Source organism: Curcuma longa, chromosome 9, assembly GCF_044706935.1.
Source record: "Curcuma longa cultivar G26 ecotype Majalengka, Jawa Barat chromosome 9, ITB_CL_G26_1.1, whole genome shotgun sequence".
In the NCBI taxonomy this organism is placed as follows: domain Eukaryota; kingdom Viridiplantae; phylum Streptophyta; class Magnoliopsida; order Zingiberales; family Zingiberaceae; genus Curcuma; species Curcuma longa.
The window spans coordinates 7,708,906-7,731,254 of NC_133869.1; the positions used below are offsets into that span (position 1 = coordinate 7,708,906).

A 22,349-nucleotide genomic window follows, 5' to 3' on the forward strand; every position below is an offset into this window, starting at 1 on the left:
TCTAAAAAAATTTGTAAATTTCTTTCTCACTTGGCTTTAGAAAATGTATATTATGAGTGAGTTTGATGGACTGAGCTGTGCGAATCAGATGAGTTTAGTGGATCGAGTCGAACAAACCGGTCCGGCAAAGGCAAACTTGAGTGTGTGTGGCAGGTGGGGGTAAGATAGATAGGCTAATTTGGTTGAGTTATATGAGGGGGCGCTTGGTAGGCGGGTTTAGGAGAGGGGAATGAGAATGAAATCTATTTCATTTCCATTCTTAATGCTTGGTAGACGGGAATGGGAATCAAAATAAGGATATGATATCCCTGATTTCATAACCTACCCCTCTCTCGGTTATCGCTAAATCCATTCTCATTTGTTCTCGTGGACAGCGATACCCCGCGCCCCGCCGTGATTCTTCCCTCTCCGTCTTAGTCGTCTCCTTTGTCTTCTCTCCCGTTCATCTAAGCTCTCCCATCTTCCACCTCTTCTTCTCTCAATCGGTGTCGGTGGCGACGTCGGCGACGAAGATGGTAGGAGGCACGCACTCGGCCTTGTGCGATAGCCGCCAATCGAGAGCCTGGCACGCCGGAGCAGTAGCTGACGACGCCACAGACCGAGCACCGCCGGAACTCGTGTCGGCGGGTCTCCGGCCACTCGCAGTTGCACTGCGAGCAGAGGCGCAGGTCCTCCAGAAGCCGCGTTAGAGAGGATTGGGACCGGTCGACGAGGAATCGGTTGGCTGGGTGCGGCTCCGGAGGGGGCAAGTTCCAGCTAAAGTCGCTGAGGAGGGGGCTTTCTTCGGCGGCGGCGGCGGCGGCGGCGGCAGCAGTCTCCTCAGCGATTCCCTCCGTTGTCGCCCGGCGATGCGGCCCATTCTTCCACGCTGGCCAAAGAAGGTCGCGCGGGCGCTCAGTGCGACGTCGACGCGGAGATCCTTAGCATTTTTGGAGCCGCCACTTCTGTCGAACTGAATGATCGCCAGAGAGTACAGCGACCACGGATGCGATCGAATCGCTGCCTTCGCCATCAACGACGCGTCGCTTCCTCTGTTTCCCAGGGCGTAAAATCTTATACTCATTTCTCTATACCAAGCACCATCAATCCAGTAATCATTCCCATTACCATTAACCCCTCAATGAAACCCATTACCATTCCCATTATCGAATTTATACCAAGCACCTTTGTCCCAATAGGTCTTGGGGTTAATTTTCAACGGGTGCGAAAATGTTTCGTTGGGTGCTTGTCGCTTGATCTACCTCGTGAAAAGGGTTACTATGTGTTAAGGTAACGATTTTATCTTTTGCTCTAATAGTTTAGAACCGTCCATGATATGATGATAAGATGCATGATGTTTTTCTCAAACAATCAGAGTTTAAAATTCACATAGTGTATGTATACTGTGTTTGAACAACTAATAGCATTGGAGCATCGTATCAAAAGTTATTTTATTTTATTTTTTGATTTATTTGGTGGATAAAATAGGAGTTTCATACCTATAAATTAAATATTTATGAAAAAAATAATTTAGAAGCTAGAACCGCCATCGATCGATGGTTCAACTGTTTAAAAAATTGACTCCCAGTAGCTTTCTTCTTGTGCCTCTCACTTAACTGAAAATGATTGAAATTTAACAATTGAAAGATATGTATAGAAGAATAAATGATGTGAAAAAAGTAAAATGCACCATAATATTTATAAATTTAGAAAATAATAATAAGTTAATTGTAATTGTCAATAAAAAATGATTAAATAAAAAAAACTAAATTGATTATTGGATTGTCAATTAATTGACCGTTTTTAAATTGTCAATCTAAGTGAATGGTTAATGGGGTTGTAGTCGAAGGCAATTGACACTTGGCCCATCCTTTTTTAAAGAATATTAATTTGTTTTGGCAAAAGAATAAAAAAAATTTATTCGTTCTTAAGATATTCATTCTATTAATAAAGTTGTCTTGGTTGAGTAGGCTAAGTTCAATTTAATATTATTATCCTAGTAGATTCACTTGATTAATCTATTTGATTATCTCCCTTAACAACTTAGAGAAGAAAAAAATTATTTTCCCCTTTGGCGTGTCACTGAGATTATAAATAAATTGAACGTTCGTAAATAAATTTGATGTTCAACTTGATAAGAGTTTATTTATGTCCGCTCAATATATATAAAATCAATTAAATAAATAAATTTAAATAATTCATTAATATTCATGAATAATTTTTTTTTGAATCATATTCATCAATAATTCTTATCAACATGCTAAATAAATAAATTTTAAAAAATAAAATAAATAATTTTATATTATCAAACTTAATAACTAACTAAATAAAATTAAAATGTAAAAATTTAAATAAATTTAAATTAAGAGTTTGATAACATTTGAATGAATAAAGTTTAAGTTTATAAAAAAAAATCAAGTTAAATTTGAAAAAAATATTTTAATAATTTGATTTATTTTAAATTTAACTCGATTATTTTATTAAATAAATTTGAATATTATAAAATCAGACTCGGCTTTTTTTTATAACCCTGCATGTAACACTTATAAAAATATATTTTCTTATTAAAATAATAAAAATACTTTATTTTAAAAAACAAAAAATCACAAATAAATTAATTTTCAGCATAAAAATGAATCCCTAGTTTTTAAATATATTTTATGTTGTTCATCTGCTAAATTAACTAAAATTTCAATAATCAGACATAATTTTAAATTAAGATTTAGTCGATTAAAATTACTGTCGTATAATTTTGTGATAAGGAATTTAAGTAGTAGAAAGTATATTATAATATAGGATAAATTCAATATGGTCTGATTATTTTCGAGATTCGCGTATTCCTTTATGAGATCGATGAAAAGAGTTTCTTTTGATTCGATTAAAGAAAGGAAGTTGACTGTCACCGGTTCGACCGACAATTTGGATTCCGAAACATTGCTTCGAACGAAAACAGTAACAAGTTTAATTATAAATCATGTATTTTTTCTTCTTTTTTTGTTCTAAATAAATACATTATTAGTAATGCAAACTTAAATAGTTAATCCATTCGCATGGTAGAGACTACAGAGTTGAATCGATCAACCTCCCGATTTTTTTAGCGATTCGTAAACGATCAAATTCAATCGGAGCCTTTTCGTCGATTTCACCGAGTCGGATTTCGAAAAGAACCCTACCGATGTTGATCTCTCGTCTCGAAGATCCGCCCGTCCAAGCTATCAGCTCCTCAAATTCCAACTGCGCAATTACTTTATTTGATCTTCGTTCTCGATTTCGGTACGAGGTTTCCCTGCGTGACACTTGAAGGTGGCATTAATGATTTCAGCTGCAGATCGAAGAGGTTTATCTAATCTTGATAGTTTGAATTTTATCTGTGAATTTGTTTTCAATTGTTACTAGAGACGAGGAGGAGGAGGAGGTTAACTGTTTCCCTGTTTATTCCAATTGGATGGAGTGTCTTGCTTCTTCGTACAAAGTAAGGAAAGTAAGTTTTTACGTTGCAATCTTTGTTATTGTCTTCCTGCTATTTGATCGAAGGGAAATATATCATCTATCTCGCTATATGTTTCTTGACATACTCGGGTGAATTTGTGAGTCATCGGTATGATGCTCTGGATGTCAACTGTTTTGGTTGAAACGTTTATTAGGTTGTTAATTGTTGGGTGTGCCACTGAAATTTAAGATAAGCTGAACAGAACTTCTGAAAACATCATTCTGGTTTGCCAATTAATTTTGTACTTCCCTTTTGGTTTAATCTGGGAACCGAAGGATTGATGAAGACTTGGGAATGTTTCAGGTATATCTATGGTGATATGCCGTAGTGTTTATGACAAGTAACATAAGTATACAACATAAAAGGAGGGAGAAAACAGAAAATTTTAGGGCAAGTAGGAAGACTGAAATCATCTGCATTGCTTGCCTTTATAAAAATTGGCTTGATTTGTTTCTAGTGAAACCAGTTGAATGGTTCTAATATTCATTTAATATTTTCATTTCTTATGTCTGTAGTGATTACTATGGCATTCTCCCATTTTGGTTATTCTTTGATCCTCTCTTTAATCTTTTGTCCCCTTCCATTGCCGGTTATTTTCACCTTCCACTGTCGATTCTACTTATCCCCAAAGGCGTTTGCTCAGTGTTGGAAGGTAAAAATAAAGAAACGGGGAGATAAGTGGATAATTGTTGTTTCATTTTTTTATTCTTTTTCATTGCCAGTCACTGTATATTTCAGTCAAATTGACAATCAATACTACTCTGCTATTTGAAAATGCTATTTTTATATCCTTAATTTGCACCTTTTATATGCTAAAAGTTCATGTGGCTGATTATTGTCCAAGCCCTCAATAAATTTTAAACAATCTGTCCATGATATAAAGCTCAAAACAACTAAAGAGTACTAGCAATATAGCCTAACTCAGAGTTCAGTAGTAGGATAAGATCCATATAGTTTATAGCCAACCCTAGATAGTTGGAGTTCTTATCTTGTTGTCGTCCATGGCATAAAGCTCTACAAGCTTTAGCTGTGTTTCTTAAGGTTGTCAAGTTCAAGATGTCATCTTCAAACCGAGAGAAATTCAAAGGTTCAAATTGTAGGTTCGAAGTATTTACCATCCTATAATTTATTTAAATTGTCTTTTTCAACCATGTCGTTTTTAATTTATCATATTGTACAAGATTTTGAAGTAGACTATATTATTATATAGTATATGAACAATGCAATGTAATTATTAAAGTATTGTATTTTTGTATGACAAAGAAAAAAACATGAAATAGTGTTCTTCTAGTTAGAAGTTAAAAAGAATTTCATATAGTTAAAAATGTTCTTATATGTGACATAACATGAAAAAGATGGTATATTTCCAACAAATATTAAGCTTTAAAATGTCTAAGTGAATCTAAATATATTCCATACAATCAATATTGTTTAGTTTGAGATTTGATATAGGCACGGTTTGAAAACAAATTATTGAAATCAAGGTTCATAATATCCTAATCTGACTTAGATCCGACCTAGAATTTTGGTTGTCTAGGTTCGTTTGGATTGTAAGATCCTAAAGTTCCTAAGATCCTAAGGTTTGATCTCAATACTAATTACCATAATATTTTGATGTAGTTTAATGTTGGTCAGATCTACCTCCAAGTATCTCTAGCATTTGACGTAATGGTGTTATGTTATGACAACATGCTACGAATTTTATTTTTACTTGTGATTGCACATTAGTTGTCCTGGCTAATAGTTACATTTTTTGTCCTAGAGTTGGTCAGAGGGTTACATTAGAAAATCTTGGGGATATTGACAAGGCTTGGGCAGCAATTTGTATGGAGATTTTCTTTTGACTATGTACTATGTTCTTGTTGGTGTCTGTTAGTGTTTTTTTTTTAAAAATTCGGACATGTATATCAAAGCTTGAGTATTGAACCATTTGTTGATGACAGGAAGCAACTGTTACACTTTTGACAGTAGCACTTGAATCAAAAGAACCTGAACCTCTATATGCTACTCCCAGTGTCATAATGTCATTCCATCTGAGCCAGTTACAGAATCAATCTTCCATCAACTTCAACATATAAATCCACTGACATCTCAGAATCTAAACCATAACTGATTTTCAGCCATTGAGTGAACCAATTATTCATGTATGCCTGATGTGTATTTTATAAATGCTAGGTGCTATTTTCTTTCGTTTCATATGATACTAGCTCATCCTTTACTATGTTTTAGAAAGATGATGCACTAGAGGGAGCAACTGGTTCGCAAACTGAGTCTATTTATGTTGTGAAGAGTAGGAATGTGAATTATTCAACTTCAAACAGTGGTGTAGGTGGTGTGTATTCTCTAAGAAATATAAATTCTACCACTACTGATCTTGGAGCAAATAATTCCCCAATTTCAATTATCAACTCTGAATGACATTCAAAATGCAACTTCTTCAGAAACAGAGGGGAGCGTGACTGTACCTGGGTTAATACCTTCTCAGGTTTATACTGAAGTAAAGGAGAGAACTTCTGGAGTTAAGAATGTTGAAGGATCTAGTGATTTGCCAACTCTTTGAAATCAAATGAGGTTTATCTTAATATTCATTTGCCAAATGGGAGCAATCTTCAGATAGAACATTGTGTTCTGGAAATAGGGTTGTGTTAGGTTGCTAGTCAACATCAAATACAAAGGAATGTTCTATGAATGAATCCATTAAACTATTATGTTAATGCTAGGATGTTCCCGGAAGGAATACGTTGCAGAGGTTGACTGTAACATCACAGTAAGGACCACTACATCTCCATGAGAACTTAGGTGTAGTGTTAAATATACAAAGTTTTTACATCATAGGTTGGATAAAACAAACATTATATGAAAATTAATAGTCTAAGATTTGGAACATGGAATATAGGAACCCTTACTGGTAAAATAATGGAGGTAGTAGATACGATGATTAGGAGAAGAATTAATATTTTGTGTGTACAAGAGACAAAATGGGTAGGCGAAAAGGCAAAGATGATAGAGAACTCGGGTTATAAGTTATGGTACACAAGGAGTAAAACAAGAAATGGAGTTGGTATTGTTGTAGATAGTTCGTTAAAGGATGAAGTTGTAGGAGTAAATAGGAAGGGGATAGAATTATAGCTCTCAAAATAGTAGTGGAGAAAGAAACTATTAATGTAATTAGTGTATATGCACCTCAAGTAGGATTAGATGAAAATACCAAATCAAGGTTTTGGGATGACCTAGATGAAGTATTACAAAATATTCCATCAAATGAAATGATTTTAATAGGAGGTGATCTAAATGGACATGTTGGAGTGAAAAATGAGGAATATGATAGGGTGCATGAGGGATTATACTTTTGAACAAGAAATGAGGAAGGTAAAATTATACTGGATTTTGCGATAGCATATGATCTTATACTGACTAATACGTTTTTTAAAAAAGAAAAGAACACTTAGTTTTGTTTAAAAGTGAAAATAATAAATTGCAAATTGACTTTCTTATGGTTAAAAATGATAGAAAGATTTGTAAAGATTGTAAAGTCATGGTGAAACTACCTAACATAGGTTAGTAGTATTAGATATACGTTTCATGAGATAGTATCAATGAAAGAGGAAGATGGGATGTAAAGAATCTTCCTAAAATGAAAAAGTGGGGAAGTTGACAGAACAGCCTAAAATATATTTAAAGAGATGGTGACCTATATGCATGGAGGAGAAAATGAACAACCTAAAAATAAATTATACACTTATAATAATTAGACCCAATTACAATTTGGAACCAACATTTAAAAATATTGATCTCTAATTTTAACCTCAAAGGCGTATTAAAATGAACGAAAAGAAATGCCAATTATTGTTTGATTAATGGTTCAAGATTTTTATTACAACAACAACAACCAAGCCTTATCCCACTAAGTGGGGTCGGCTATATGGATCCTTTTACGCCATTGAGCTCTATCTCCTATTATATCATCATTTATATTTAAATAAATTTTATCTTGTTTTATTGTTGCTAACCAAGTCTTTTTTGGTCTACCTCGCCCTCGTTTGATATGCGTATTTGTCATAGTTTCACACCGCCTAACTGGAGCATTTATCGGTCGTCTAAGTACATGTCCGTACCACCTTAAACGTGTCTCACGGAGTTTTTCCTCAATAGATGCAACTCCAACTTTCTCTCTAATGCTCTCATTTCTTATTCTGTCCATCTTCGTATGTCCACACATCCATCTTAACATCCTCATCTCCGCAACTCTCATCTTTTGCTCATGTGCTCGAGTCATAGCCCAACATTCAGCGCCATATAACATGGCAGGTCTAACTGCCGTTTTATAGAACTTTCCTTTAAGTTTTAGAGGCACTTTACGATCACATAAAACACCTGATGCTCTCCTCCACTTCAACCATCCTGTTTGTATTCTATGTAAGACATCTCTCTCAATCCCTCCATCGGCTTGCAAAAATGATCCTAAATATTTAAAACTCTCAGTTCCAGACAACTCATCATCTCCTATTTTAATACTTGTCTCATTACGTTCAATATTGCTAAACTTAAATTCCATATATTCTGTCTTTACTCTACTAAGCCTAAAACCTTTCTCTTCTAGTGTTTCTCGCCAAGATTCTAATTTAGCATTTACTCCCTCACGTGTCTCATCTACCAATACAATATCATCTGCAAACAACATGCACCATGGTACGGTATCTTGAATGTGTCCAGTAAGTTCATCCATGATTAGTGTAAAAAGATAAGGACTTAGAGCTGACCCTTGATGTAACCCTATCTTTATTGGAAATGCTTCAGTTAATCCGCCTGAAGTCTTCACTCTAGTCGTTACTTCCTCATACATATCCTTAATTAGGTCAATATATACTACGCTAACACCCCTCTTTTCTAGAATTCTCCATATAATTTCCCTTGGGACTCTATCATAAGCTTTTTCTAAATCAACAAATATCATATGTAGATCTTGCTTTTGCCCCCGATACTTTTCAATTAGTTGCCTGAGAAGATGTATAGCTTCTATTGTCGACCTACCAGGCATAAACCCAAATTGATTTTCGGTGACCATAGTCTCTTTCCTTAATCGTTTTTCTATTACTCTTTCCCAAAGTTTCATGGTATGACTCATTAATTTAATGCCCCTATAATTTGCACAATTTTGTACGTCCCCCTTATTCTTATATAAGGGAATTAGAGTACTTACTCTCCATTGATCTGGCATTTTCTTTGTTTTCAATATCATGTTAAATAATTTTGTAAGCCATTCAATACCTTGTTTCCCTAGGCACTTCCATACCTCTATCGGGATATCATCTGGTCCAACGGCTTTTCCATTTTTCATTCCGTTTAAAGCTTGTTCTACTTCTGAAATTTGAATTCTACGGTAAAAATTTAAATTTCTATACTCATTTGACCTGCTTAAATTACCTAAGTTAAGTTGATCACCTACACCTTCATTAAAAAGTTGATGAAAATACCTCTTCCACCGCTCTTTTATTTCTCCATCATTTACTAATACCCTATTGCATTCATCTTTAATACATCTTATTTGGCTAATATCTTTTGTCTTCCTCTCTCTCACTTTAGCTATTTTATAAATGTCTTTTTCTCCTTCTTTTGTATCCAATTTTCGATATAACTGCTCAAAAGTTGTATTTTTAGCTTCATTCACTGCTTTTTTAGCCTCTTTCTTAGCTAATGTATATTTTTTTAAATTTTCTTCATTCTTGCAAATATATAATTTCTTATAGGCTATTCGTTTTTCCTTCACTTTTTCCTGTACTTTCTCATTCCACCACCAAGATTCTTTACTTGGTGGTACATGCCCCTTTGACTCGCCGAGTATACTCTTGGCTATTATTTTCAACTTTGATACCATTTTATCCCATGTCGTAGTAGGGTCACCGTATACTTCACCTAATACTTGTCCTTCTACCTTCTCCTTAAATATGTTTTGTTTCTCATCCTTCAACTTCCACCACTTAATTCTAGGAGTAGTGGATATTTTCTTTTTATGGATATTATGCTTAAGACGTATATCCAATACTACTAACCTATGTTGGGTAGTTAAACTTTCTCCAGGAATGACCTTACAATCTTTACAAATCTTTCTATCCCTCTTCCTAACCATAAGAAAGTCAATTTGCGATTTATTATTCCCGCTTTTAAATGTGATCAAGTGTTCTTCTCTTTTCTTAAAAAACGTATTAGCTAGTATAAGATCATATGCTATCGCAAAATCCAGTATAGTTTTACCTTCCTCATTTCTTGTTCCAAACCCATAATCCCCATGCACCCTCTCATATTCCTCATTTTTCACTCCAACATGTCCATTTAGATCACCTCCTATTAAAATCATTTCATTTGATGGAATATTTTGTAATACTTCATCTAGGTCATCCCAAAACCTTGATTTGGTATTTTCATCTAATCCTGCTTGAGGTGCATATACACTAATTACATTTATAGTGTCTTTCTCCACTACTATTTTGAGAGCTATAATTCTATCCCCCTTTCTATTTACTCCTACAACTTCATCCTTTAACGAACTATCTACAATAACACCAACTCCATTTCTTGTTTTACTCTTCCCTGTGTACCATAACTTATAACCCGAGTTCTCTATCAACTTTGCCTTTTCGCCTACCCATTTTGTCTCTTGTACACACAAAATACTAATTCTTCTCCTAATCATCGTATCTACTACCTCCATTGTTTTACCAGTAAGGGTTCCTATATTCCATGTTCCAAATCTTAGACTATTAATTTTCCTATAATTTTTATTCTTACCCAACCTATGGTGTGAGAACTTTTGCTCATTTAACACTACACCCAAGTTCTCATGGAGATGTAGCGGTCCTTGCCGAGACGTTACAGTCGGACCCTGCAACGCGTTCCTTCCGGGGAACATCCTAGCATTAACACAATAGTTTAATGGATCCATTCATGAGTGTTTGCCTTAGTTTAACGCTGGCTGGCAACCTAACGCAACCCTCCTCCTTTATCCGGGCTTGGGACCGGCAATGATAAGGTAAACTTATCACAGGCGGAGTTGAATTCAAATTTCAGAAGTAGAACAAGCTTTAAACGGAATGAAAAATGGAAAAGCCGTTGGACCAGATGATATCCCGATAGAGGTATGGAAGTGCCTAGGGAAACAAGTTATTGAATGACTTACAAAATTATTTAACATGATATTGAAAACAAAGAAAATGTCAGATCAATGGAGAGTAAGTACTCTAATTCCCTTATATAAGAATAAGGGGGACGTACAAAATTATGCAAATTATAGGGGCATTAAATTAATGAGTCATACCATGAAACTTTGGGAAAGAGTAATAGAAAAACGATTAAGGAAAGAGACTATGGTCACCGAAAATCAATTTGGGTTTATGTCTGGTAGGTCGACAATAGAAGCTATACATCTTCTCAGGCAACTAATTGAAAAGTATCGTGGGCAAAAGCAAGATCTACATATGATATTTGTTGATTTAGAAAAAGCTTATTATAGAGTCCCAAGGGAAATTATATGGAGAATTCTAGAAAAGAGAGGTGTTAGCGTAGTATATATTGACCTAATTAAGGATATGTATGAGGAAGTAACGACTAGAGTGAAGACTTCAGGCGGATTAACTGAAGCATTTCCAATAAAGATAGGGTTACATCAAGGGTCAACTCTAAGTCCTTATCTTTTTACACTAATCATGGATGAACTTACTGGACACATTTAAGATACCGTACCATGGTGCATGTTGTTTGCAGATGATATTGTATTGGTAGATGAGACACGTGAGGGAGTAAATGCTAAATTAGAATCTTGGCGAGAAACACTAGAAGAGAAAGGTTTTAGGCTTAGTAGAGTAAAGACAGAATATATGGAATTTAAGTTTAGCAATATTGAACGTAATGAGACAAGTATTAAAATAGGAGATGATGAGTTGTCTGGAACTGAGAGTTTTAAATATTTAGGATCATTTTTGCAAGCCGATGGAGGGATTGAGAGAGATGTCTTACATAGAATTCAAACAGGATGGTTGAAGTGGAGGAGAGCATCAGGTGTTTTATGTGATCGTAAAGTGCCTCTAAAACTTAAAGGAAAGTTCTATAAAACGGCAGTTAGACCTGCCATGTTATATGGCGCTGAATGTTGGGCTATGACTCGAGCACATGAGCAAAAGATGAGAGTTGCGGAGATGAGGATGTTAAGATGGATGTGTGGACATACGAAGATGGACAGAATAAGAAATGAGAGCATTAGAGAGAAAGTTGGAGTTGCATCTATTGAGGAAAAACTCCGTGAGACACGTTTAAGGTGGTACGGACATGTACTTAGACGACCGATAAATGCTCCAGTTAGGCGGTGTGAAACTATGACAAATACGCATATCAAACGAGGGCGAGGTAGACCAAAAAAGACTTGGTTAGCAACAATAAAACAAGATAAAATTTATTTAAATATAAATGATGATATAATAGGAGATAGAGCTCAATGACGTAAAAGGATCCATATAGCCGACCCCACTTAGTGGGATAAGGCTTGGTTGTTGTTGTTGTTGCATCTGTTTTACTCAAATTTGGGAGTAGTTATGCCCGTTTTGCGAACTTGATAGTAGAAAAATATCCTTGCAAACAAATAATCATGACTGAGAACTTCAGCCATTCTGAAAATTTGAATATTTACACTTTTTTTATGCAGACAGAGAGGAGATTGTGCTTCATTAGCGCCAATGGTTATTGAATGACAGTCAACATGGCATGAACAGGACAGCTTCAAGTGAGAATACTGGAGGGTATTTTAATTGTGTGAAAAGGATTTTATCTTACGTGAATCCATTTTTCTATCTTAGTGGAGATACTAACTCATCAAACACTGGAACTGCCTCAAGAAGTTATGCCTCCTCGCAATACAGTGAGAATCTCATTTCTCCCATGATGCATATCCAAACTCAATATCCTTTTCTCATGGAATTATTGAAATCCTTTTTTGTGTGTGTTTTTCGTTTAGAATTTTTATGCCTGATTGATTTCTAGTCTGTATCTCTGTTTTTTATTTATAGGCTTGAATCCAGCTCCTCAGATTTCCTTGTCAAAGTCTAGAAACACCCCGGTGAATTACCTTCACCTAATAACTAAAATACTGCTATGCGCAACAGTGCTGGAAGCAGTGCAAGAACACAACCATCTCGACAATTTGGTAGCAATATTTTTGGAATGAAGTTTCACACAGTTTGGAGGTAATGACAAAGTGTTTCTTCCCTTCAGTGTCTGGGGAATGCTCTATATTGCTTGAGCTGCAAGAGTAACACAAGTAGAAGGAAAAAGAAGATTCAAAATGGAGCTTTCAGGTTGTTGATAATTGCATTTCTCATGCTTTAGTAAACCCAACATAATACTTTTTCAACGCTGGTAAAATAAAATTTCTCACCTATCTATCACATGATTTGGTAATGTGATATGAATGAAGCAATAAGACGAAGCCTATATGTCAGCTTGGAAGTCAGTCTAAGTAGAAACTGTCTTTCCACTTCAGGAATTAGTTAAAAAGTCATTTGTTGGAACCTGTGGTAATATCACATAATGTTGCAGTGTTTTAATTAACTTTTGGCGTATATATCCTGACGAGGTACATGCACTTAATATGACTGATCTGGTACATCGATTTAAAATCTAAGTCTTACCTTAGAAATCAGTTAAAATGACCATTTAGAATCTAGAGGAGCCTGATAGTTGAAGTTTAAAGATCATTGTGTCTTCATCTTAACGCCAATGTTGGGCATTTTTAATACAATGAATGTGCTATTATACCAGAATAATTTTATTTTTCTAGTAGCAGTTTACTTTCATAGGTATATAGGTTTGGGCAAGCTACTTTTGACATCCCATAACTAGGCCTAGTCAACTAGTGCAAAAGGTTACATCCCTTTGGCTAAATTTTCAACATGTTCTTTCGTCCATATCTCCCTTGTACGGAAGATCTGCATGAGTTTTAAATGGGGCAGTGCGTTTAATGTGCCTCTGCTTCCTGCACGCTTCCCTTCCTAAAGTTGTCTTAATTATTTAATAGTGCACCACCCTAGAGAATATATATTGATAGAACTGCCCTACACCTATTGAGATTCCTCCTATGCATCCATATCTGTTGGGAGTTGCCACCCTAGTCTGAGCAAAATAAGGAAGTAACTTATGTCTGAAAGAAAATTAAAAATGAGAATCCAATGCGGTAGCATTAGTAATCCCAAAGTAAACTTATGGATGAACTTTTAAACAGTTCAATTATATCAAATGTATCATGAGCATTGATTCAATAGTTCATGATTTTAAAAACTATACCACACAGGACACTACAGTTTATAGAAAATCATAATATATAAATTATAATATGTAAACATCCTCCATATGGGACTTTCATGACTTGCATGTAAGTCTGCTTAAATCCACTTTGGAATGTGCTTGTGGTTTAATTGATGGACTTGATATCTAATTTATTTGTTTCTGAGATTTAATAATGGCGAGTTATAATAGAAATATATGCATGTTTTATACGAGCAATAGTTATTTCCACATGTGGAGTTGCTATTCCTTGTGGTTCATTTTCATGCTATCAAATTTCAGATGGAAAAGCTTTTATCAATCCTTTTGTGATATAATTTTGGGTTATTTCATGTTATCTATAAATTCTAGTTCAACTTAGATTTCCAAAATTTTAATTATTCTTAGGCTTGACATGCCTAAGTCAAAATTCTTACTTAGGAAAGCAAAAGTAGTCCAAAGTTTGATATACTTTTAGGTACTTAATAATACTGGAGGCTAGATGCCTCTAGACAACGTAAATTATGTTAATTAACAATTTTCCAATAGAATCATGGACCACAGCATAAGATGTGATGAGAACATCTAAAGTACATGAAATAGTTTATTATTTGTTCATACTGTTTGGCACCTAAACTATATTCCCAGAAGTAACCAAAATAAAGGCAAAACGCTCCAAATCAGGTGATAAATCAACATAATGGTTATGTATATTTTGTTAAAGATGCATTCACCAATACATAAGCTAGTAAAAGCTAGATTGTGGACAAGGTGCACCATGAGTACTACTCTTTTTTTTTTCTTCATACTTTAGGAATAATTCCTTGATTGCTTAACTCCTGTTTTTATTAATGCATGTTTGCCGGAAATAGATTCTTGTAAAATAAGCAGTTTATTCTTAATTATTGCCTATATTTTTATGGTTACATATATTCTCTTTCTTTTTGCATGTGCCAAACAAACCCTCCATATATTCCTCTGTATACTTGTTTTTTCTTTTAACAAAACACGTTTATTTTATTAAGGAAGCAAAAATTAGAACTTGTTGAGCTAGTAAATCTTTTCCACTGAGCTTACTTGGATATTGTCATTTTTGAAAAAGATAAATTGCAGGCAAAGCCTGCAAAATTTATTTGAGTCTCATGCAAACTGACAAATAAAGACCATGTCAAAACCGCTCCTCAACGGTGTGCCACAAACAAAATTTTGATTCTTCATCCTCTCTACCATCATATATACTTTCGTGTTTGGTAAGCAAACAACCCAAGATTGTATTTTCTATTCCAAGTCTGAATCCGTCAATGCTCTGATTGATTTACATTGTTTTCTGAATTTTCAATTCTTACCTCGTTCTAAATAGTATCCAGCCATGCTAAATTACCTCATTCTAAATAGTATCCAGCCATACTTAGCACAAGAAGATGAACAAGTTGGAGCTGTACCAAAAACTTGCTAGAGATCCATTTATCACACCGCAGCAATCTAACAGCGACATTCTGAAACAGCAAGCCATTATACTCCATTCTGCCCCAAGCTCAAACAGCCACAGAAAAGGTGCCATATAGTTTTTAAGTCTAGTAGAAAAGAAGAGCAATAGATGTTCAGCAAAATAACTTCTTAATAGATTTGCATTATTGTTGAGCCTTCTCTTGATAATCATCTGATGAAGTATTTTCCCCACATTAGGGCGTACAAATGTCACACTAGCTGGATAAGCAGAACCTGCAACAAGGTTGAAATATGCATTATTGATTTAAAAAACACTCAAAGAGTTCAGCCTCAAACAACTCTGGTCAATCTCGTTTCTCCTTACACATCCGTTAAAAATTGATCGGAGGCATGCAACCTAAGGTATGGATAAGCTTTTCTTTTCTTTTTCCCCCTACAACAGTTAAGGCAAGTGGATAACTTATGCTTAAATGCAATAAAACAAATAATACCGCACATGGTTTGCAAATGACGGCTGCAAGCGGCATCTAAATCAGCACACTATGATCACATAGATTTCTCTCTCTCTTACTAGATCGCCATTTTCCCTGGATTCAACTCTTCCAGCCTGCACTTCTAATCTAAATTCAAACATGCATTTCTCATTTCAATACAAAAAATCAATTCATCCTCAACACATAAATGGCCTTTCATGATCTTTACAAAATTACAGCACCCTATTCCCTGACACCCTATGAGAAGGCAAAGAGATCACTCCTTGCTTCAACTGTAGTTATACTTGGTGATCTCACGCTCCTGCTTTTGAGATTATGGAATCACTTTAAAATCTTAGCTGAGCTGCTAGCTTCAGGCACTTCAAGCATGCAGCTGGCCACTCCCTGTGATCCCCAGAGCAAAGATTGGATGCAATCAAGTCAAAAGGCAATCCACTTTTTGCAGAACAAATCATTCATTCAAGAGGTTCCAGATTTAGAGAATAACTCACCAGATTTACTCACTATGCAAGGAGTCATCCACTTGCTCGTGGAGGCATAAACTAAGGTTCAATTTATTCAACATTTCACTGACAATGACCCTAACTAGTTATATACTCTTATATATGCTGAAAAAGTAGATTCCAGTTCCAGTTCTTATGTCAGATTGGAGGTCCCCAATCATTTTGCAGCAATATAAATGGACCTTCAGTTCATTCATGCTACTATCAAGCCACTGCTAAGAAATTGAATTCAAACTTTCTTAGTAATCTCTCTGTTATTAGTCATGTCGAGGGATCCTCTTGTTGTAGGGAATGTGATTGGTGATGTGCTAGATCATTTTGTCCAGACAGTGACTTTTCAGGTGATTTACAACAACAAAGAAATAACGAATGGGTCTGAACTCAAACCTTCTGCAGTGGCCAAGGAGCCAAGGGTTCAAATCAGAGGCCAGGACATGAGGACACTTTATACACTTGTAAGTACAAACTTAAAATTATAACTATTGCATGGCAAAAGAAAACATTGTGCCAGTAACCATATTAATGATGACAAATTTTGTGATGTTTGTTCAGCCAATTTAAAGTAGATCCAGATAGTAAGATTTGATATGCAAAGCAGATTTTTGTCTAGTTCAGGGGTATCCTAATTGGGCTTGATCAATCTGTATGAAAGCATTTTGTATGAAGTATTAGGATTCAGAAAGTTATATGATAGTAGAATTCATATTTTGATTGCTTTGCTTATGTTTGAAAAGGTTATGGTGGATCCAGATGCACCAAGCCCCAGCAATCCAACGAAGAGAGAGCACCTTCATTGGTGAGATTAAAAAAAACTAGAACAAAATTTAAGTCATCTAAATTACCAAAGGAAGAATCTAACTGTTATTCCTTTTTGGTTCATTCAGGTTGGTGACAGACATTCCGGAAACAACTAATGCCAGCTTTGGTGAGTGAGATCAGGATCTATATATTCATAGCCATTACAATGAAATCTTGTATGATTAATTGAGAATAAGTTGAAGAGATGTTTAGGCAGAGAAGGCTAATAAATTACTTAAAAATATGATATTATAAATTACCTTGCCATAAAATTTGGAGCACATGAGGAGAATGTTTTCCATGCTTCATCTTACCAGGAAATGAAATTGTTGGCTACGAGAGTCCACGGCCAACTGCTGGGATTCATCGTTTTGTATATGTTCTGTTTCGGCAATCAGCTCGACAAACTGTTGATGCACCAGGCTGGAGGCAAAACTTCAACACAAGGGACTTCTCTCAGCTCTATAACCTTGGACCTCCTGTTGCTGCAATGTTCTTCAATTGCCAGAGGGAGAATGGTTGTGGCGGAAGAAGGTATATATCTCACTAATTGTCATCAGGCTTACTGCAAAACCATTAAAATGATGAATCTGAAAGTTTTATGCATGGTACTCATTTTTTCTTGGAAGGTACTAATCATAATCCGCCAATCAATGGACTTGGAGAGTTTTGCGAACTTGCCAAGTATGAGCATTCAAGGAGGCAACATTCATGCAAGAATTTACAGAGATTATCAACTCGTCATTATACATGCAATAATTAAGCTGTGTATTAGTAATAGAGTACTCATCCTAATTAATCTCTCTACAAAATAAGCTGTGTCTCCATTTGTGTTGTATCTAATTCAAGAAGGTTAAGCCTCAGTACTGTGTTTTTGCTTAATAAAGATTTGCTTGATGAAGTTTTGCAAGTTCTCACTGTCTAGTATGGTTTTCTCCCATAGAATTCACACCTTTCGTAGCCTCATTCTCTCCTTACTCCTACCCTAACTCATTAATTTATCTGTTCCAGTTGGCATCGAATTGTCCCACTTTGCCTAATTTTATAAATTAAAATATTTTATACTAATTTTTCAAAAACAAATAATATGGTCACTAAGACATTAACTCAATTAAAGTCATTATAGTATGAAACATTAGTTGAATTAATCGTGATTATATTTTGATTACTCCACCACTCACCCACAACTTTAGGGCCTTCAATTTGAGTTGGGTCCGTCAGATTGATTTTCTTCGTCAAATAATTTAGATGGATTGAATTAAAATTTTATTAATCCATTTTAAAGTAGATTAAATTGGATCTCCTTGTTTAGGCCCGTAGTAGATTGGTTTGTGGCGGACTTGGATTGATCCGTGGAATGAAAAAATTTATTTTTAAAAAAATTTTAAAATTAAAGTAAAAAAATTAATGAACTAGCAATTTTGACATATCTAAATTGTAATCCAAATTTAAAAATTTTAACTTGATCTGTTTAAACTATAATCTAAACGTAAAAATTTTAATATTTTTTGAGAGGTTCGTGAGTTGGTCCATCTAATTCACAATCTGTTTTAGATTGAATTGAATTAAAAATTTTTTAACCCACTAAATTAGTGGGTTGATCCATTCTACCACATGAGTTTCTAATGAATTGATATGTCCCGCCTACCCGCTTGACAATTACGTAACTCCTTCCCAGTTCATCCCCTCCTGCGCGTCATCTCCACCGCCCATCTCTATCCTCCATCAGTCAACGCCAACCGTCAGATCCAACCACAATCAATGAACGCCATCACCGGCGTCCTTCTGTCGTCACGTGCCTGTCCACTTACCAACAGTCTTGTCGATCCGACTGCTGGAATCTGATCTGACGGCCCTCCTCCTTCCTGGGCGCGCACCGCTCCCCGATGCACCCACCCCATCCTCTTCCGAACGGTCGAATTTTATATCGATAACGCGTTTTCTGAAACAAAGCGCGTGGGGACGGCGACGATGCCGTAAGCAGAGCATCGCGTTTAAAGCTTCGATCGAGTCTCCTCCACACCTCCAATTCAACAATGGAGCTTGTTCCGATCCCATTTCTGACGTTCTTCATGAGGATTTCCCTCCTCTGCCAATATTTCTATGCCCTTCTCCGCCTCCTCTTGCCTTCGTCTTGGCAGCCGCCGAAACCGCCGTCCCTGTCTTCGACTGCTGTTGCTACTAAAAGGGAAGCTTCCACCGTCACACCGCCGTCAGAACTGATGCGCGTCTTCGAGATGTTCGACCGCAACGGCGACGGGCGCATCAGCAAGCAGGAGCTCTGCGACTCGCTCGAGAACCTCGGCATCTACATCGCCGACGCGGAGCTGGCGGCCGTGATCGAGAGGGTGGACGCGGATGGCAACGGCTGCGTCGACGCGGAGGAGTTTGCGGCGCTGTTCCAGACGGTCATGGAGGGCGAGGCGGAGGAAGCGGAGATGCGGGAGGCGTTCGAGGTGTTCGACCAGGACGGGGACGGGTTCATCGCGGTGGAGGAGCTGCAGGACGTGCTGGGTTCGCTGGGCGTGGCGCAGGGGAGGACGGAGGAGGAGTGCAGGCGGATGATCGGCAAGGTGGACGTCGACGGAGACGGGAGGGTGAGCTTCGTCGAGTTCAAGCAGATGATGAAGCGGGGAGGAATCGCCGTGGCCATGAGCTCATAGTAGCCGGCGGTGATCGGAGGATTTAATGAATCGGGCAGTTAATTGTAGATAGTGATGAAGTTGAAGAAATCAGGGGAAGAAAAAGTAAAAATTAATTAGTTTCAGAAAAGAAAACCAGGGCAATTTTTTGTCAATGAAAATTAGTAAAACTCCATCGTCTTCTTACCCAGTGTCAAACTCCACTATCTAGTGCCAATCTTGCTTTTTTACAGTCGATTTCCACGACAATGTAATCCATCTCATTTCCCAAGTCAACTCCAGGACAATGATCATTGCTTATAGTTCATCCTCAACAGGATAGGTAGATTCTTTACGCCTCCTTTCTGTTCACTTTGGCCAATGAAATTAACGTTGCATTCATGTTGAATGGATATTCATGCATTTTCATGATTCCTCTCCTCTGTTTTCTTGTGGCCTTGAGTGTAATGCAAGTTTCTTAAGAAAAGATGTTAGCTTCACCTTTTTCTTAATAACCAACAGATTGTTACAAAAGCTAAGCACCAGTCACATTCTTTGTTAATTAGTTTCCCAATATCTATCTTTTTTGGGTGTCTTTTTGCTTAATTTGGTGGAAGTCCAAGAGGTGGATTCAGATCTTAAGGTCTGTTTACTTCACAAGGAAATACATTCTGTGACAAGAAGGTTAGGTTTCAAAGTGCTAATAATCCTCTTTCCTCTATTTACTAATGCGAAGACAGTTCTTTTCCCTCTGTTTACAATTGTGAAAAATATGGTGGAAGAAATTTGCTGAGAAGTTGAGATCTATCATGGAAGAAATTCTTGCCTCTTTTCATCTGTCCAGGGAGAGATTCTTCTCCCCTCATGGCTCATTCAATAGACATCAGAATTGGATTATGCCAAGCTGTTGTATACTTGTATTCCATTACCATTTCAAAGCACAAGCTTATACACCTCAACAAGTCTTTCGATTTTCTTACCAATTGCAGAGCTGTAAGTTACAGGAAATTACTCTAATATGTCATACAAAAACACCATAAGAAACTTTCGTAAATATGGCTGAAACCAAGCTGCAGTCTTCAATATAATCATATACTGCATCCAGTGCTTCCTGCAATTGTATACATATATATATTATATATATAACTGCAAGACTGATGCTATGACTGGTTACATTCCAATGAATTCTCTGGTCAATAGGGGAAATGAATGGAGTTAATAATCAGCAAATATCTCTAAGCCAAACACACAAATTGATCAACGCTACTAGTTCCTGCCGTTGTTTAATTTCAGATCGCAGATGCTTTCTCATCAGTAATTTGATGGCCTTGTGCTTGAGTTCACTGGTGCCCACAAATCAGCCCCATTGCTTTGAGCAAGCTTCTGTGTCGACAAGATCGGCACGAGGCAGAGACCGCGCCTTCTCAAACTGTAATAATCACCTTCCTAGATCACATCACAAAGCGGATATTTTAACATGAATCCTGAAGACTAGCTTAAAATTCTCTACAGAGGTGAAGAAATGGCTCACTTCCATATTCCCTGTGACTGCTGTCCCAAGATATGGAGCACTCAGCACATGAAGTTGATCATGGAGGAAGTTGATGTAGGAAGTGGCCTCTGTAAGCACAGAAGCCGTGTCTGTCTGAGTTCATAGGAAAAAAAAAAAACAGAAACTTTTGTTACTCAAAAGCTCAGATCATTCATGTCTCAAGTTCATCTCTTAATTCCTACCTTGCCAAAAGGTGAAACCAGTTGCTGAAGCTTTGCTACTCTTTCTCCGATCTTATCCTTCTTCTCCTGCAATTAAGCCGCATGTCAATCTCAATCTCACAGAAAGAGAGAGAAACGAAGAGCACATACCCTGGTAGACACGGCAACTCCTCCACCATCTCCACCTCTACGCCTCTTCTCGGCAGTCAAGTTGCTGCGAGCAAAGCTATTGCAGCTTCTTCTTTTGTGATCCACCATTTCTGCCATCATCATCATCTTCTACCTCCTGCGGAATTCATAGCCCAATATCTGAAACATTTAAACTTCGTTTCTGTCTTATTTCTGCTTCTAGACATGCCATCAGTTTTCTCATTGCCTGAATTAGTTTAATACAAATCTGGCACTGATGCATCGCAACCCAACCTGCTCTAATTTTCCGTAGTTCTGAAAAACTTATTGAAGCACAGGCCAATAGGACAAGAGTCTAATTTGACTACGGAGTCACCCCACATGAACTTGATAATATTAAGCCAGTTGTCAGTTGCACAAAGTTTGACCACATGCTATATATATATATATATATTCATAGCAGGCTCTGAAGCTTTTTTCTTTGTGTGTGTGTGTGTCCTTAAAATGAAGTTATACTAAAGCTCAACAGGATTATCAAAGGTTAATTCAAGACAGAACTCACCAGAATTATATTCCAGGAGAAGAGCTCTGAAAGATCAAGAGCAAATCAGACAGCTGCAGATGTTTAACACCTGCTCTTCCTCTCCATTAAAGTCGAGTTGAAAGCTCCAGGAAAGGTAAACCGGATTAGGAAGGGAAGGAGAGAGAGAGAGAGAAGAGGCGGTGAGAAATGAGGAAGGGTTTAAGGACTGAAGAAGGAGAAGCTGTAGGTTTATATAAGCAAATAGAAACAAGGTGATGGTTTTTTTCTTTGTTTCTTCTTTTCTTTTTTTTTTAATTTCTGTTTTTTACAGCTAATATCCAACCC

At 36.6% G+C, this 22,349-nt stretch overlaps 3 protein-coding genes and 1 pseudogene across 3 annotated transcripts; 2 read left to right on the top strand and 2 right to left on the bottom strand.

The window, feature by feature from the left end:
• Window positions 1-478: 478 nt before the first annotated feature.
• LOC141834490 (F-box protein At1g67340-like) lies at window positions 479-1,063 on the bottom strand (annotated as a pseudogene).
• A 15,420-nt stretch (window positions 1,064-16,483) lies between these two features.
• On the top strand, window positions 16,484-17,804 carry LOC141834581 (protein VERNALIZATION 3-like). Its single transcript, XM_074721897.1, has 5 exons — window positions 16,484-16,675; window positions 16,955-17,016; window positions 17,105-17,145; window positions 17,336-17,552; window positions 17,648-17,804. Exons 1-5 carry the CDS (start codon window positions 16,484-16,486, stop codon window positions 17,652-17,654), a joined length of 519 nt encoding a protein of 172 aa, XP_074577998.1. The 3' UTR covers window positions 17,655-17,804.
• A 1,248-nt stretch (window positions 17,805-19,052) lies between these two features.
• Window positions 19,053-20,052, top strand: LOC141834351 (calmodulin-like protein 3). Its single transcript, XM_074721718.1, has one exon. The coding sequence runs from the start codon at window positions 19,055-19,057 to the stop codon at window positions 19,679-19,681; it is 627 nt and encodes a 208-aa protein (XP_074577819.1). The 5' UTR covers window positions 19,053-19,054; the 3' UTR covers window positions 19,682-20,052.
• A 473-nt stretch (window positions 20,053-20,525) lies between these two features.
• LOC141834352 (transcription factor bHLH153-like) lies at window positions 20,526-22,235 on the bottom strand. Its single transcript, XM_074721719.1, has 5 exons — window positions 22,044-22,235; window positions 21,503-21,638; window positions 21,374-21,439; window positions 21,171-21,284; window positions 20,526-21,085 (listed from the first exon to the last, which is right to left on the bottom strand). The coding sequence occupies exons 2-5, from the start codon at window positions 21,626-21,628 to the stop codon at window positions 20,951-20,953; spliced, it is 441 nt and encodes a 146-aa protein (XP_074577820.1). The 5' UTR covers window positions 21,629-21,638; window positions 22,044-22,235; the 3' UTR covers window positions 20,526-20,950.
• Between the last annotated feature and the right edge of the window lie 114 nt (window positions 22,236-22,349).